This window comes from Fukomys damarensis, unplaced genomic scaffold, assembly GCF_012274545.1.
Source record: "Fukomys damarensis isolate Sample0158 unplaced genomic scaffold, DMR_v1.0_HiC HiC_scaffold_34, whole genome shotgun sequence".
NCBI classification, from domain to species: domain Eukaryota; kingdom Metazoa; phylum Chordata; class Mammalia; order Rodentia; family Bathyergidae; genus Fukomys; species Fukomys damarensis.
In genome coordinates this window covers 1,192,930-1,209,231 of record NW_022900946.1, presented here as the reverse complement: position 1 = coordinate 1,209,231, position 16,302 = coordinate 1,192,930, and the positions used below count along the sequence as shown (strand labels likewise).

The 16,302-nt window shown below is 48.9% G+C and overlaps 2 protein-coding genes across 13 annotated transcripts in view; one reads left to right on the top strand and one right to left on the bottom strand.

The window, feature by feature from the left end:
- Kctd13 (potassium channel tetramerization domain containing 13) overlaps positions 1-12,840 on the top strand; it is a 22,838-nt gene extending 9,998 nt beyond the window's left edge. Inside the window, exons 2-7 of the mRNA XM_010617457.2 lie at positions 4-198; positions 1,221-1,390; positions 9,668-9,757; positions 9,831-9,883; positions 10,598-10,793; positions 12,539-12,840. Coding sequence (XP_010615759.1) covers positions 4-198; positions 1,221-1,390; positions 9,668-9,757; positions 9,831-9,883; positions 10,598-10,793; positions 12,539-12,775 — 941 coding nt within the window. The 3' untranslated portion in view covers positions 12,776-12,840. The remainder of the gene's footprint in view (positions 1-3; positions 199-1,220; positions 1,391-9,667; positions 9,758-9,830; positions 9,884-10,597; positions 10,794-12,538) is intronic.
- Asphd1 (aspartate beta-hydroxylase domain containing 1) overlaps positions 10,152-16,302 on the bottom strand; it is a 7,017-nt gene continuing 866 nt past the window's right edge. For 3 of the 12 annotated variants that reach the window (XM_033758594.1, XM_033758593.1, XM_033758599.1), the window contains exons 2-4: positions 15,788-15,983; positions 14,159-14,272; positions 10,152-13,657 (exon numbers count right to left, since the gene is read on the bottom strand). In XM_033758594.1, the coding sequence (XP_033614485.1) occupies positions 13,548-13,657; positions 14,159-14,272; positions 15,788-15,893 (330 nt within the window). In that variant the 5' untranslated portion in view covers positions 15,894-15,983 and the 3' untranslated portion in view covers positions 10,152-13,547. The other 9 variants (XM_033758596.1, XM_033758595.1, XM_033758597.1 and 6 more) reach the window with 7 other exon arrangements.

The following is a 16,302-nucleotide window of genomic DNA, read 5'->3' as shown; positions in this document are numbered from 1 at the left end:
TAGAAGCCGCGAAACCCTCGGGTTTGGAGCCCGGCGCCGCCGCGTGCGGTCTGAAGCCCCTGACCCCGAACAGCAAGTACGTGAAGCTGAACGTGGGCGGCTCGCTGCACTACACCACGCTCCGCACGCTCACCGGCCAGGACACCATGCTCAAAGCCATGTTCAGCGGCCGCGTGGAGGTGCTCACCGACGCCGGAGGTACGCGCGCCCGGCGCCGCCGTCTTCTCCCTCCTTTTGCGTTCCGTCTTTCCCGGCGCCTCTCCTTTACCCCAGCAACCGCCAACAAGTTATGGTACCTGATTCTGCGAGGCTCCGTGTAAGCGATTCAGCCTGTCACCTCGCAGTCCTTACAGTCTCCCACCCTCAGCCCAAGACCTGGGAACCAGCCTTGCTGCCAGCAGCACCCCTTCGGGCAATTTGCCTGGGTTTCGAACCTCTGCCAAGCCTTTTGTGTTCCCCTAACTCAGGCTCCTGTGCGCCCCAGGAATCGTCTCTAGGTGCAGCCTGGAGGAGGAGGAGGCTGCCCCGGGTTTGCCAGGGACTCCGGGGGAGGGTGCGCCTATCTTCTTGGACCCACATATCTAGCGAGACTTTAAAAGTTTGTTTGCTGGCCCCTCCTCTCCCCCTGCGCGGAGGTGGGTGGGAATTAAGAGGGGTTCATCGAGTATTGTGAAGGCTGGAAGAGTTCAGCCTTCAAATACAGGCGAAGAATTCATTTAATCAGTATGTGCAAAGTAGCAGTTGGTGCAGGAGAGTTTTTGATAAAGGAAGCTGACAAGATTGGTCTTATAGACTTTGCCTATTTTAGGCAGATAGGACAAGCAAGTGAACAGCAAAATGTACGTATACTACGTGTAAAATGGTAGTGAGCTGGACAGTGGGCATGGGCCATGAAGTAGGATGGTGAGAATTAGCAGTGGCGTCGGAGACGCATTCAGAAGGTCGGTCCGTGAGGACTTTACCTGTGAGAGGTTCTAACTAACTGTAGGACAGATTTGGGAGGGAATCGTCTCCGGTAGGGGGTGTGTGTGTGTGTGTGTGTAAATGCTCTGGGAGAACCCATTGGAGATGCAGTATCTGAAAAATTTGGGTTTAGCAGAGGTTTGAGACACATCAGTATTTGAGCTCTTTCCCTTTGGAATCTTTTTTCTGGAAAATTGAAGTAACTCCAGGCCCCCTACCAAAACCATCTTCCCTCATTGCTCTTTCTGCCCCACCAGGTTGGGTGTTGATTGACCGGAGCGGCCGCCACTTTGGTACGATCCTCAACTACCTGCGGGATGGATCCGTTCCACTACCTGAGAGTACCAGAGAGCTTGGGGAGCTGCTGGGTGAAGCTCGCTACTACCTGGTGCAGGGCCTGATCGAGGACTGCCAGCTGGCGCTGCAGGTGAGGGCCCCGCACCTCCCACTTGCCTGAGAGCTGCCCAAGGATTAGCTTATTAGGACAAAAAAGCAGATATCCGGCCTGAGAGCCTGGCTCTGACTGGCATCACCCCAGAGAATTTGGGAGTTCTGTCCTCAGTGTCCCTCTGACTCAGGCAGGGCCCCTTCACCACCTCTTATGCCAGAACTGCTTGTGTTTAAATGCCTGTTCTTGGCTGCTGCTTGTTGCTTCCTGGTCAGTCCAGCTGTTTCACTCCCACCTGAGTAGTCACCCTTACCACGTTCCTGCTGGCTGAGCCACTAGTGGTACGTGCGTGACTCCCATCGGGTGGCCTCTACCTCTCGTGGTACAAACAGATCTAGTCACATTTCTCGGTCTTTTTACTAATAAAGTTAATAAAAGCTGCTGAAGCATGTATGTCATGCGCGTGTCACTGGTAGTTCGTGCTGCCCAGCAGTGAGACATAGGAATGACGGCCCTGTTGTGAACACGTTAAACACAGCCCCAGTGTATTTTCTCCCTTGCTCCCAAGTCCTGAAGAGCTCCCCGTGTCCCTTGAGAAAAAAAATCTAAATTTAAGTTGGAATATAGCAACCTGCATGATCTGGTGGGATCCTGGGAGGCAGCATTTTCCCGTATCCTCAACCCAAGGCTGGGCAGGCTTGCTTTCTTTCCTTATCTTTCAAAGTATTGAAAGCCTTTCTTCAGATAAAATATCATAGAAGCAGAACCACTGTCTCTAAATAGGATCGAAGGGTTCCAGACCCCACCTGTACCTGCGGAGCTCCACTTTGTGGAACCCTCAGGGTTCTCAAAGCTCAGTCAGGACCCTGGGCTTTGGAGTCGCCTGAGTCAGTTCCCGCCTCTGCCATTCTCTCCTTAGGTTCCTCAAGATAAAGAACCAAGAAAAATAAGTACACTGTAACGGCTTTTACATAAAGCCTTTTGTTCTGTTTAATTTTTATAACATTAAAAAGTCTTTTATGATGCAGTAGTAATAAGAGATAAGAGTTTTTGGGTTTTTTTTTTTTTTTTTGGCAAAACATTTGTTGGTACATTGTAGACAGACACACATAATGGTCACATTCATTGTAGGGGATTTGTACCTGGCCAAGATGTATCTTGCTGCTTCTTTTTTTCCCATTCCCCCTTTCCCACTCCTTAGTTACAAAAGCTTTTTTTTAAAGTTTTTCTTCTATTCTTTTGTTTTTGTTTTTTGAGACAGGGTCTCACTATGTAGTTCAGACTGCTCTAGAACTCACTGTGTAGCCCAGGCTGGTCTCAAACTCACAGCGATACTCCTGCCTCAGCCTCCCAAGTGTTGGGATTACAGGCGTGCGCCACCACGCCCGGCTTCTTCTATTCTTTTTTTTTTTCTTGTCCTTCTTTCCTCCCCAACTTTGTTCCCTTTCTTGTTTGAACATTTTTTCCCCCTTTCCCAATATCTGTTATACATTCAAGAATTTCTTTTTTAATTCCCTTTATAGACTAAAAAGTGGTGGCTTTGAACAGCTTTCTCTCACCTCAGGGAATACTTACGTATTTTTTCGAAATGCAAAGGTTTAGCAGCATTCCTTTGGACAGTATCCATGTTTTTCATACTTTTTGACTGCAGCTCCTGGTGGGAAATACATTTTTATACTCAAATTATGTGTATCCCTGAGTTTTACGAAAGGATACTTTTTGTGAAATATTCTTTGATAAACTGTTCCCTCCCTCCCTGCCTCCCTTCCTTTCTTCCTCTCTAATACAGTTTGAGACTCATTAAATTTACTTCATAACCCATTAACAAGTTACTGCTTATAGTTGAAAATCATTGAGCTAGATCTCAGGAGTACGTTCCTGCTATAGAATTTTAAATTGAGCTGATGTTATGACCCGCTGTGTGTCGGGTGGTGTTGCCATCTGTTCGTGGGTACATTTTGTACCCTTGGTTTACGTGAAAAGAGATGCGAGGGAGGTGGGGTGATGCCCTCATGGTCAAGGAGCCAGGAAGTGGCCAAGCATGGACGTGGCCCCAGGTTACCGCACTCAGTGGACAGCACCTTCGTGCTGCACCCGCCTCCTGCCCAGGTTCCAGAGCCGCTGCCCAGACCACGCCTGCAGCTCAGCATGTGCCCGCTCTGTCACTGGGCCGTGCAGATCTTTGCTCTTTTTCCTTTTCCCCTTCCTTCCCAGTTCCTTGCTCACTTCCCCTTTCCCCAGGGGGTACCCATTCAGTGCTACTGTTTGTACTTGGATGAACTTTATACTCTTGAGAAGCTAAAGCGTTCTTTTATGTATGTGCATTTTTTTTGTATCTATGCATTTTAAATTTCCATAAATGGCTTTGAGCTGTGGATCATGTCTCATAGTTTTTCAACCTGCCCTTTTTTCAAGATCTGTTCATGCTGGTGCTGTGCATCTCATTCCCTGCTTCTAAGAGCTGTGTAGGTCTGTGGGTTTGCGCACTGTATTTTAGTCCCCCGCGGTTGGAGACCTGCTTACCCCCACTTCCTATCCCCGCACACGTACATGCTGCCTTGTGGTCCTGTGCCAGTTTCTCATGGCGCTAGCTGGGAAGTGGGGCTGAGCCGTAGACACATGCAAACCGAATGTGACTTCCAAATGGTGGTGGTACCAGCACTCATAGGGAGCAGAGCAGAAGGGATCCCAGTTCTGCACATTATCAGTAACACGTGGCACCCTTCATCTTTCTAATTTTGCCATTCTGATGAGTAGAGTGTGATCTCATTTTACTTTGCATGCCTCTGATTACTAATGAGGGTGAGCTTTTTATGTTTTTTAGTATCTTTATATACCTACTCACTAGCTTTTTTGATGTCCTCTCCTTAAATTGCTTATTCATATTTTTTACTAAAATTTCTGCTGGATTTCCTTCCTGCTGCTTGGCAGGAGATCTTGCATATTTTAGTCTAATTTTTTAAAGGAAAATTAAGCCCTATTACATAAGAGCATGTATTTTACATGCTGTAAGGCACATAGGTTTTTGTTTTGTTTTAGTTTTTGTTTCTGTCTTTTAAGACCAAAACATTTCTTATGACTACTGGTCAAAATTCTCAAGATGAACTGCGGACTGTGGCAATGCTCTCGCGGGTTTGGGCGTTCGTCTGTGCCCAAACCTGCGATGCACACTTGTTGGGTGCCTCATTTACCCAGTCTGGGTGGTATGTCACCTTTTAGCCTTGGCATCCCCATTTTGCTTTCTCGTTCTTGTCAGGGTGGATGCATTCTCCACAGGCTGACTTCTAGGGTGGGCAGCCTCCGGGCCCCAGCAGCAGCACAACCTGTGCGTCTTACTGTGACTCTTTCCAGATGAAGCTCCTCCCTTCGTCATGTTGCTTCTGTTGTGGAGGCCAAAGAACCTAAGGCAGTGATGGCGAACCTTTCAGAGCTTTAAAGGATACGAACAGCCTGCCTTGGCACGCGTGCTGCGGCTCACCATACTGCCCTAGGGCATGTGTTGTAAATAACATTAGCCTTTCTCCTAAGCATCCAGAATGATACCTTTTACCTGCTGTGGTTCAGAGAGTTCAGAAAGTACTCAAATTATTTGCTGAGTTTTAAGATTCAGGTAAGCAATCCTAGTTCAGAAAGTCTATTCCAGATAATAATTTGTAGTCAGTTTTAGATATTGCCAGTATTTTCTTTTAGAATGTTACCTGTTTGTGACATCTGGTATTAAATAGAAATCTTTGGTTTCAAAACAAAATTACAATTAGTTACTTACTATTTTAAAGCAGTATTTATCAATTGTAGAAGTTTAGGAAGCGGATAAAAAATAAATAAATACAAGCACCAAATGTTGTTTCAGACCTTTGTGTGTATCTGTGCGTGTGTGTGTGTCTGCTATAGCAATCATGCTGTATGTACTGTTTTGTAAGCTGCTTTTTCTAGTCATGGTTAATAATTGCCATCTTGCCATTTAATAAAGTTTTTATCTAACACCCAGGGCAAACTCTATAGTTTCTTCAGTTGTTCGAGAACTGTTTTTATAGCTGGCTCATCTAAACCCGGATCCAGTGTTGATCTGCATTGCATCTGGTTATTCTATGCTCTGAGTTTCTTCTACTCCAAAACTGACCTTCTTTTTCCATGATGCTGATTTATTAAAGAAACTGCCAGCTTTGCTGCACAGTAACCTGCTTACCAAATTTGCCTGGTTTACTCCTGGTATCATGTGGTTTGTTACCCTGCTTATCCCACATTTTCCGTACGTTAGATCATAAGTTTAAAGGGTTGATATTATTTTGGCTAGAATACATTCTAGGTGATGTTCTATATTTCTTATTGTGTTACCCTGAAGATCCATAATGTTGCTAGTGTGACCCTTGCTAGTGATGCTCACAGTTGGGCCCTGGACTCGGGTGATGAGGGCTTGAGCCCTGTGTTGTAGTTATGTCTCCTCTTGGCCAACTATAAAGGTGTCTGTATGGTACTATTTGGACACTGTGCAATTGGCAGTTATCTGTGTTCAGCATACAGTTGATAGACTTTGCCTAAATCACTAATTCACTAGAATTGTAGGATAACTATAATTCTGTTACTTCCTCATTGTATAAAGTCATGCTTTCTACTGTCAAGTGAGAATTATTTATTTATTAACTTTTTAAAAAATTTACTTATTTTTGAGGTGGGATCTCACTATGCAGTCCAGCCTCCTGAGTACTTGGATTACAGGCATGCACTACCATGCTTGGCTTTGTTTTAATTTTAGTTTTTGTTTCTTTTTGAGACAGGATCTCTACGTTGCCCAGACTAGCCTTGAACTTATGATCCCTCGGCCCCAGCCTTCTGAGTAGCTGAGATTAAAGTGCCACCATGCCTGGCTTCAACTGAAAAATTCTTGATATTAACATAATCAAATTACTTACCTTTTTTTGTTTTTAAAGCAGTATTGTATCCTTTTAGTCTTTTTAAAAATTTTTATTTTTGGAGAAAGGCTCTCACTGTGTAGAGTCCAGGCTGGCCTTGAACTTGCAGTCCTCCTACTTCAGCCTCCTGAGTGCTGGGATTACAAGTGTATACCACCATGTCTAGTCTGTATTTTTTATTAGCTTTATTGTTTTATAGATGGATTTTTCATCTATGGGCATTCTCATCTCTGCAACTTTTGTGAGTGTGATTATGAAGGTATTTAACTTTTGTCCTCCCTGGAGTGAGTGAGTCTTCCCAGTACCATTTATGAAGCAATCTTTGAACATTAGCATCCAAGAGGGCCACTAGTGATTCTTGCCTCCTGGTATCCTGGCTTTTGGGTAGTTTCCTCCCATATTACCAGTAGGATGGTGCCAAAACAATAATGCATGGCTCTTGAAGTCTTAAAAGGCATTCCAACTTCTGCCTCTTTTGGGTCATTCAGTGAGGAAGCCAGTGCTTATGTGAGAACAGACACACAGCAGCTCTCAGAAGAGCCTTTTTGGTGAGGAACCAATGCCAGCACCGATGCCCAGCTACGGGGTGGGGAAACTGCCTCAGAAGCAGATCCTGCACTGGCTGTGTGCTTCACGCTCATAATCCCCTCAGAAAGAGGAGCAGCTCCTGCAGGCGCAGTCAGGACTTCAGATAATGCAGCTCTGGACCCCAGGGCAGGCTCACCCAGCTAGGCTGGTCTTAAATTCCTGGCCCACAGAATATGTGTGGTAATAAATGTTTATTATAGATTTTTTGGTATCAAGGATTGAACTCAGGCCCTTGGGCTTGTAAGGCAGGTGGCAGAACCACTGATCTAAATCCCCAGCCCCTATTATAGTTTTAAGTTACTAAAATTGTAGTAATCTGTTCCCTGGGAAAAGATAACAGATTTTGGTTTTTGGAGTATAGGGTCAGCCATGAAAAAAAGCCTAAAATATGGAAGTAGCTTTAGAATTGCAAGGTGGGTGGGAGCTGGGAGGGCATTTAGGAGATTGTTAAGCCTCCTTTGGAGAAGCAGCAGAATGAGTTTAAAGAATGCTTAGGAAAATGTTATTGGAAACTGATGGAAAGCATATCTTGGTTATATGGAAAATTAACCACATAGTCTATTGCTCTAATGTGTAATGAGGAAGTCCCTAGTGAACTTGAGTGATCTAGCTGAGGAGATCCCCAGACAGTGTTGAAGGTGCCTGAAGAGAAAACCAATTGAAGAAAGCATCAGAAACTGTTGGATTTGAAATTTTCCAGCCTTTCCAGATAACATGTATGTTAAAATTTTAACACATGTTAAAATTAACAAATGATTTCTGGGCAGAGATCAAATAACAGAGCATTCTCAGGAAAACATGGTCTGAAGATGAATCTGAGAATGTGATTATAAAGTCCTTTGTGATCTCAGCACTGAGGCAGGAGGATTGCTGCGAGAGTTCAAGACCAGCAGCCTGAACTATATAGTTATGAGACCCTGTCTACAAACCAGTTCTGCTGCCTGCCTCGCAAGCGCAAGGTCCCAAGTTCGATCCCTGGTGCCAAAAAAAAAAGACCAGCCTGGACTACATAGCAAGGCCCTGTATCAAAAAAACAAGCCAGGCATGGTGGTGCACGCCTGTAATCCCAGCACTCGGGAGGTTGAGGCAGGAGAATCACTGAGTTCAAGACCAGCCTACACTACATAGTGAGTTCCAGGTCAGTCTCAACTACATAGTGAGACCGTCTCAAAAAACAAACAAACAAACAAAAACCCAAAACCAAAAAAGAATAAACAACAAACAAAAAGTCTTTGTGAAGACTTTGTAAGTATCCAAGGAGATACTTCAGAACTATTTGATCAAATAATAGCACTTCTGAGAAATGTAAGGGGAATGGTGCCTTCAGCACTCTGAGCACAGCCCAACATAGACAAGGGCTTACCTTGCGGAGGGGCTTGTGAGTATGGACTCCCTCTTATGCACTACACCCCCAAATCACAAGATACTCAGAGAATTACAGTGGTAGAAACATGATCATCATGGACTGAGAGGAACAGCCAGAGTGAAGGGGAAAGAGGCTTTGGGTCCCTAAACTTCTATAGACTGGAAGCGGCCCACAGGGCCAGAGCCACAAACGTCTTCCCCGGGACAGGAAGATGGTACACGGTGGGGGAGCCTTCAGACATGCAGAGGCCGGCTGACCACAGCTGTACAAGAAAACACCAGAACCTCCTGGCTGAGCCACTGTAGAACTTGAAAACTGAAGCAAAAAATTTTGTCATTAATTTCACCTGCTAAGTTTGGGGCAGTTTGTTACATAGCAGTGGATAACTATTACACACTCCATACTTCTCCCTCACTTATTCATGGTGTCTTTCTGTGAATCCTCACATTCATACCCTGGACTGTTTCTGAGTACTCTGTTGTGTTCTATTACATTTTTGTCTTGTTTCTACACTAGAACTAAAGTGTATTCATTTTTTTAGCTTTATAGTATATCTTAAAACTAGTAGAGTAGGGCCAGGGATTTAGCTCAGTGGCATCACCACCTGCCTCGCAAGCACAAGGTCCTGAGTTCAATCTCTGGTACTGCAAAAAAAAAAAAAAGAATTGTGCATTTAATTTTCAAGATTGGGCAAGGTAAAAGGGGGTTTGGGCATGAAGATTCTAGAAGGCAGAGAAGAGAACCCATGTAGCTGGGCAGGGTGGTGAACGCCTGTAATCCCAGCACTCGGGAGGCTGAGGCAGGAGGATCGCTGTGAGTTTGAGACCAGCCTGGGCTACCTAGTGGGTTCCAGGTCAGCCTCAACTACATAGTGAGACCCTGTCTCAAAAAACCAGCAACAACAAAAAACCACATTGTTTGGTTCTGATTCTTTCTCCCACCTCGCCTCATCCTGCCCAACCAGGTTTATTGATTCAATAAATAAATACTGAGCATTTATGTAATAGGATTGTACTCTCCAGGGAGAGACAGGCCATAAGCAAATTAAGAAAGTTAGAAAATGTCAGGAACTAAGCGCTGTGAAGGAAATGGACCGGTAACATGAAATGGAAGAGGTTGAGGGGCTGCTGCAGGCAGGGCAATGCTTTGAGGACGCGCTTGACCTGAGGCCTGGTGGGCACAGGAACCAGCAGTGGAAGCAGCTGAGTGAAGAGCAGCCCAGGCCCAGGTGGACCCAGCCCAATGTGCGCAGGAACAAGGAAGGCTGGAGAGCAGGCGGGCAGCCAACAAGGAGAGTGGTGGAGCTGGGGCCAGAGGGGTTGGGTCCTACAGAACATGCAGACCACCAAGGAGCCTGGCTTTGTGTCCTCAGGGCCACAGGCAGCTCCTCAAGGCCTTCAGGAGGGAGAGACCTGTGGTTGTGCTGTTAACCACCTTTTGCTTCTTCCCCAGCAAAAAAGGGAGCACCTGTCCCCGCTGTGCCTCATCCCCACGGTGACATCGCCCCGCGAGGAGCAACAGCTCCTGGCCAGCACCTCCAAGGTGAGGCCCCTGAACGCTTTGCATTGGAGGCTGAGAGTTTCTTCCTGCAGCCTAAACCCCCCTCTCCCCACAGCCCGTGGTGAAGCTCCTGCACAACCGCAGTAACAACAAGTACTCCTACACCAGGTGACGCTGCGGGCCCTGCGCAGGCTCATCTGGCCTGTGGGGTGGGGTCTGCCCTGCTCCTGGCTTTGCCACATGGAGAGATGCCTGATGCACCTGCCGACTCTGCCATTTACCCCTGGGCAACTTGGGCAGGCCGGCCCCCTTCTGAACTTGTTTTAGCATCAGGAAGTGGGAGTTTGGGCAAGAACTAAGTAACACTTAGAGCAAGCAAAGTGGTGCCTCCATTCACGAATACTTTGGTTTGAAAACACTTTGATTCACAAACAAGCATTTGTCAAAATTTTGTTTGCAAACTCCGCATCAGGTGATACATACGACTGCAGCCATCTTTCCCACGCATACACAAATGTGGCCATCTTTTCCAAAATCGTAGACATTAAGCTTGTGAACTGTAGTATACTGTAGTTATTGTCAAACCCAAGCTCTGTTGATTACACAGCCCTCCTGATGTTTGAGGTAGGTGCTGTCATCTCTGTCTGCAGATGAGATGGAGGTACCCAGAGGTCAGGTGGCGCCCGTTGTCACCCAGTGAGTGGCAGAGCTGGAGTGCAGGTGGCCAGCTGCCCTCCAGAGGCTGGGACCTGTAGATGCTCCTTGCCTCAGGCTGCTGAGCCACATGTCTCCTGTGGAGCAGGGCAGAGGGGACCTGGGGCCCATCCTGGGGGTTGGAGGCACAGTCAGTCACGCTGAAGTTGCCTGGCCTCTGGTCCTCAGCACCTCAGACGACAACCTACTTAAGAACATTGAGCTGTTTGACAAACTGGCCCTGCGCTTCCACGGGCGGCTGCTCTTCCTCAAGGATGTGCTGGGGGACGAGATCTGCTGCTGGTCCTTCTATGGGCAGGGCCGCAAGATCGCCGAGGTGTGCTGCACCTCCATTGTCTACGCCACGGAGAAAAAGCAAACCAAGGTCAGAGGGCTCTGGCCTGGCTGCCGGGGCTGTGGGGTGGGCAGGACGGGGACCCTGGACAGCAGCAGTGGGCAGGTAGGGAGAGTCTTGCAGTGGCAGGCGGGCCCAGGTTCTGGGGCTGGGTCTGTCACCTGGGCTGGTGGCCCCCATTTTTCCATGCAGAGTGAGGGGCTGGGATCAGAACTAGGGCCTTGCATAGAGTGGTGTTTTTTCTTTTTTACTGTTTTAAATTTTGCATGCTGGGAATTGAGCCCAAGTATACAATCCACCACCGAACTGCCCCCTCAGCCTGAGCAGGTTTGTGTTTCTGCATAGGGTCTCGGCAGGATCCACTACTGAAATAGATTCCCAAGCCACAGCGCCATTTAGGGTGCACCCTGGACTCGCAGGTCACAAGTCGTGAGCAAGACTGAGTGCCTGCCCTGTGCCAAGCGTAACCTGGCAGCCAGGTGCTGAGCGGAGTGTGAGCCCACTCGGCCCCTGAATCTCACAGTGCTCAGAATTCTTCACACCTTCCACCAATGCACACTCTATCCTCCTCTTGGAATTCTTTTTGTTTTTCCCCCTACCTATCTGCCTAATGAGCTTGTATATTTTGTTTTAGTTTGGTTTTGGTTTGGTTTAGTTTTTTTGAGACAGGGTCTTGCTGTGTAGTTCAGATTGGCCTTGAACTCACCATGTAGCCCAGGGTGGCCTCAAGCTTATGGTGATCCTGCCTGAGCCTCACAGGTATGTGCCACCACACCCAGCTCTGTACTTAATATTTACGACTCAAGCTCAACATCGTCTTTTCCTTGGGACAGCTTTCCTCATGACTTCAACCCAAACACTCCAGACAGTTAGGGATGCTCCCTTCTTAGCTAGAGACAGTCTGCCATCGTCTGTGGGTTGGGGGCAGGGGTTGCTTCAGCAGAAGCCCCTCTCTACCTTTTCTTTCCTGTCTCCTTCACACTAGCCTGGCCCTTGTCTAATGTACGAAACATGCTTAGAATGTGCACACGAATGAACACATGACTCAGCTTCCTGGAGGTTTCTTCTGCAGCTGGGAGATAAGACAAAGCAGTAATTAGAACAGCATAAGAGCTGTGCCCTCTGCCCTTCCCAGACCACTCGGTGTGATGCCCCTCAGTTCTTCTGCTTCATTCCTCTCTGTTCTCTTTCTCCATCCCTCTGCCTCAATGGCCTCGGCCTCCTTGTGGCTCTGATCCATACACTGGGTACCTTCCTGACTCAGAGCTGTTACCTTTTGTTGTTTACGGATTGCTTTCTCTAGCTGTCTCCTGCTTTGGTCGGACACCGCCTTCCCAGTGAGGCCTTCTCTGAACTAACTCCTTGTTGAAAAGTCTCCGATCTGTTTGCATAGCATGTCATCCTCTGACTGTAAGCCTGTGTCTCAGTCCTCCCTTAGAATGTAAACTTGCTGAGGGCAAGCACTTCTGTCTGCTCTGTTCACTGGTTTCTTCCCATTCCTAGAACTGCCTGGCACAGTGCAGTCTCCCCGTAAGTGCTGGTCAAGTGAAAGAGCAGCCCGAGAGACTTGGCAGTGAAGGACACACTGCAGCCTTTCTGCCTGTCTGAGTTCAGAGCTGGGCCTTGCAGCAGGACTGTGCCAGGTAAAGAAGTTGCAGAGAGAACAGTTGAGGCCTGAGAACCCGACCACCAAGGCCAGGAGGTACGCAGTGCAGGAGAAGGGGCTGTGGCCCTGGGCTGGAGGGTGGGAGCTGGGCATTGCTGGCCTTTTGCAGGTGGAATTCCCAGAGGCCCGGATCTTTGAGGAGACCCTGAATATCCTGATCTACGAGACTCCCCGCGGCCCAGACCCAGCCCTTCTGGAGGCCACAGGAGGTGCTGCTGGAGGTGGTGGGACCACCCGAGGGGAGGATGAGGAGAGCAGAGAGCACCGGGTCCGCAGGATCCACGTCCGGCGCCACATCACCCATGACGAGCGTCCGCATGGCCAACAGATTGTCTTCAAGGACTGACCTTGACCCTTCCCCTGCCTCCTGCTTCTGGGTCCCAGCCCTTACTGTCCTCTCTCCCTTTCCCGGACTTTTCCCCGGCTCTGCTGGCCAAGTCGTGGGTCTTCCTCTGTCCCCTCATGGCACGGCACAGTTCCCCTTGGCCCTTTCTACTCGCTTCTACTCACTGCTAACACAGTCCGGTCCAGCCCCCTGCAGGCAGAGCCCCTCACAAGGCAACATTCTTTCCCCCCTCACCAGCGGGTTAGAATGATTTAGAATCCCCTTTCCCTTTTTCAGTTCATTGTACATGTGAAACTGTTGAGCCAGCCTTTGGTGACCGCTCCGCCTGTGGCCGCTGCCTCCCTTCTCCCTGCACGCTCCTCCTGCTTCTTTAACTGTCCTGGGCTGGCCTGGGCCTGTACCAGCTCAGCTATGTTCTCAATCTGTTTCATGTTATTTATTGTTTTAATTTTCTATTAAATTATTGGAATAAAGTTAAGTTGAGGATCTGCTACTGTCTCCCAGGGAGGGAACAGGAAAATAACTTGTGTAAAGGAGACACCTGACTAGTTTCATGGTAGAAGATAGGAGCCCTCATCCCATGCCCTTGTCAGGCCGGTAGCAGGGAAGAAAGCAGTCTGGAGTTAGGAGACAATTCAGAGTTTGTATTTCAGTGCTGCCTGGCACGTTCCCACCTCAGCCCCTCTCCGCAGTGGGGAGGGGGGTCCTGGATGCTGCCCAGGCGGTCCCTGTGCAGCATGTCTGACCCAGTGTCTGAAGGGAACGCCTTCCTTCACGGGTCTGGTGCGAAGACAAAGTCAAGGGCCTGGCGCTCGGCCCCGGCCACGTTGGGATGCCACAGGTCCACAATGAAGACCACTCGAGGCCCATCTTCAGGGGAGCCTAGGGCACATGGGGATGGAAACAGAACAGCTGGCATTTAAGTACTCTGCCAAAGCATTCGCCAGACACAGGAAAGCAAAAAGTTGGTAAATAAGTGCCAGGCCATGTTCTAACCTTTATATGTAAGAGTTCTTAGTCATCAAAACAAGCTGGCAATGCCATAATTGTCCCTATTTTATACAAGGTGTACAAGGCATAACAGGGTTTAAGTAACTTGCCCAAGCCTGAAAGCAAGAGGTAGGGCAATACCCTGGGACCTGGCCCTGTGTCCTGTGCTGGTACACACTTTGCACACACCGATGCACACTTATGTTACCTTGTAGTCACTTCATAAAGACTGTGTGGTTGCCCCGTGGGTGATGGGAGGGTTTATGTGACTTGCTCAGGGCCATGCAGCTGGAAAATGTGCTGGGACAGGAGGTCATCTGGACCAGATTCTGTGACCCTCTAACCCCGCATTTTGGTCCTGCACCCCACCCCCAGCCAGATGGATCCCATTACCATTGTGGGCCACTGTGTGCAGGAAGGAGTCGTCCACCAGGAGGCAGTGCCCCTCGGCCCAGCACTGGGGCTCTCCCCCAACCACCAGCTCACAGCCCGGAGGGATCTTCAGGCCTGTGGAAGAGACCAGGCATTCAGCAGCCCACCTGCTGTTCAGCCAGCAGATCTAAGGGTCTCAAGGATCGGGCTCTCAGGTGGTCCCTTCCTCTCTGGGAGGGGACAGGTCAGTCGGTAGAGCACTGGATGAACTGAGGTCTAAGAGATTGGGCGGTGCTGCTGTGGGAAGCACAGTCCATCATTCTGGGAAAGGAGGAGGCTTCCTGGAGCAAATAGCATTTCCCCTTGGGCTTCCTCACAAGGCAAATCAAGAGGTGCTGGCTCTCCACAGTCAGACTGAGGACAAGATGGTGGAGTGTGATAAGAGTGCTGAGCAGAAAGGCATCCCAGGAGGAGGGTTGGCATTTGAAAATCCTCCTGAGGGCTGAGCAGCCTCATAGCGAGTGACAGGGAGAAGTCATTCTAGGTTGAAAGGTCAAGTAGCAGCTGCTGGGATTAGCCAGGGGGCCTTCAGGAAAGTACAGCGGGAAGGAAGAGGCAGAAGACCCAGCCTTGATCCTTAGGCCAACGTGTCCTGCAGTGTAAGACACATGAGACTGGCAGCACAGGAGATGATTTTGGGTGAGACAAGGTCACAACAATAACAATCAGAAAATCAATTTCCATTTTCTTCAATCTTTAAAACATCACAAAGGAAACAGTTTGGTGTCACTGGAACATCAACACCCCACTAACATCACCACCTTTCCGATGAGGAAAGCATAGGTTTCAGGCCTGGAGTGATTGAACAGAGTTGGCTAAAACATTCAGGTCTTCCTTTTTTTTTTGATGATACTGGAGACTGAACCCAGGGCCTTCGCACTGAAATGACATCTCCAGACCTTTTTTTATTCTTCATTTGTGAGACAGGGTGTTGCTGAACATTAAATTGGCTAGGCTCAAATTTGTAATCCTCCTGATTCAGCCTCCCAGAGTATTGGGATTACACATGTGGAGGCGTGTAGTTTAATTTTATGAGGACTTTTTTTTTGGTACCGGGGAATCAAACTTAGGACCTTGTGCTTGTGAGGCAGGTGCGGTGCCACTGAGCTAAATCCGCAGCCCTTTTATGAGTATTTTCTTTTTCTTGTTGTTTTTTGAGACAGGATCTCACTATGTAGTTGAGCTTGACCTGGAACTCACCATGTAGCCCAGGCTGGCCTTGAACTCACAGCCTCAGACTCCCAAGTGCTGGGAATACAGGAATGTGCCACCACACCTGGCTTCGTGAGTACTTTAATTAGAGCTAGCAGCAATGATATCACTTACAGTTCTATAAAGATTCATTTTCAATAAGCAAACCCAAAGAGAGTATGACATAATGTAGCATGGAAGGAAAATGACAACAGCACAACTTAGGGTGATGGTTTGCCAATAGTGAAGCTCAGGAAGTGTTGCTGTGGACCACAGGAAGTCACAGATTTGCGAGAGGACAGGTTTGATGAGAACAATAATGTAAGAGTCTGGTGGCAAGAGGAGGGTCTGGAGGGGAACTGGAAGCGAGGAGGTTGACTGTAGGCAGGGTCTACTCACCCAGATGGCACCTGACGCGGGCATTGGTGGGCCCACAGCGGCTCTCCAGCCGGGCCCCAGGCAAGAGCACAGAGAAGCCTGCGTTGCCGAAGGTGTTGGCACTCATGAAGCTCCGCAGCCCCCTCAGTGCCCGGTAGGCTCCTGGGCACCGGCGGCAGTTGTTGGGTTGGCACCGGCCTGCCTGGTACAGCAGGAGCTGATAGCAGCCAGGGGCCAGGGGTGGGGACCAGCCCCGAGGCAGGGGGTTAGTCCCTGAGAAGTCCCAGCTCACAGCCCCAAAGTCCCGCAAGATGGCGGGGAAGCTGCTCTCCAGGACCTCCACGTCATGCCGCTGGGCATCCCGGGGCACGAAGGGGGCTGAAGGGAGGTCTGGTAGGAACAGCAGGCCTGGGCGCTGGATGCCCAGAGCCACGGGTCCTCCCCCGGGACCCGGGCCACCTTGAGCTGCCCGCCTCACCCTCCCCATCCCAGCCCAGGAGTAGCGCCTGGCGTAGGCCCGAAGCCGACGGCTCACT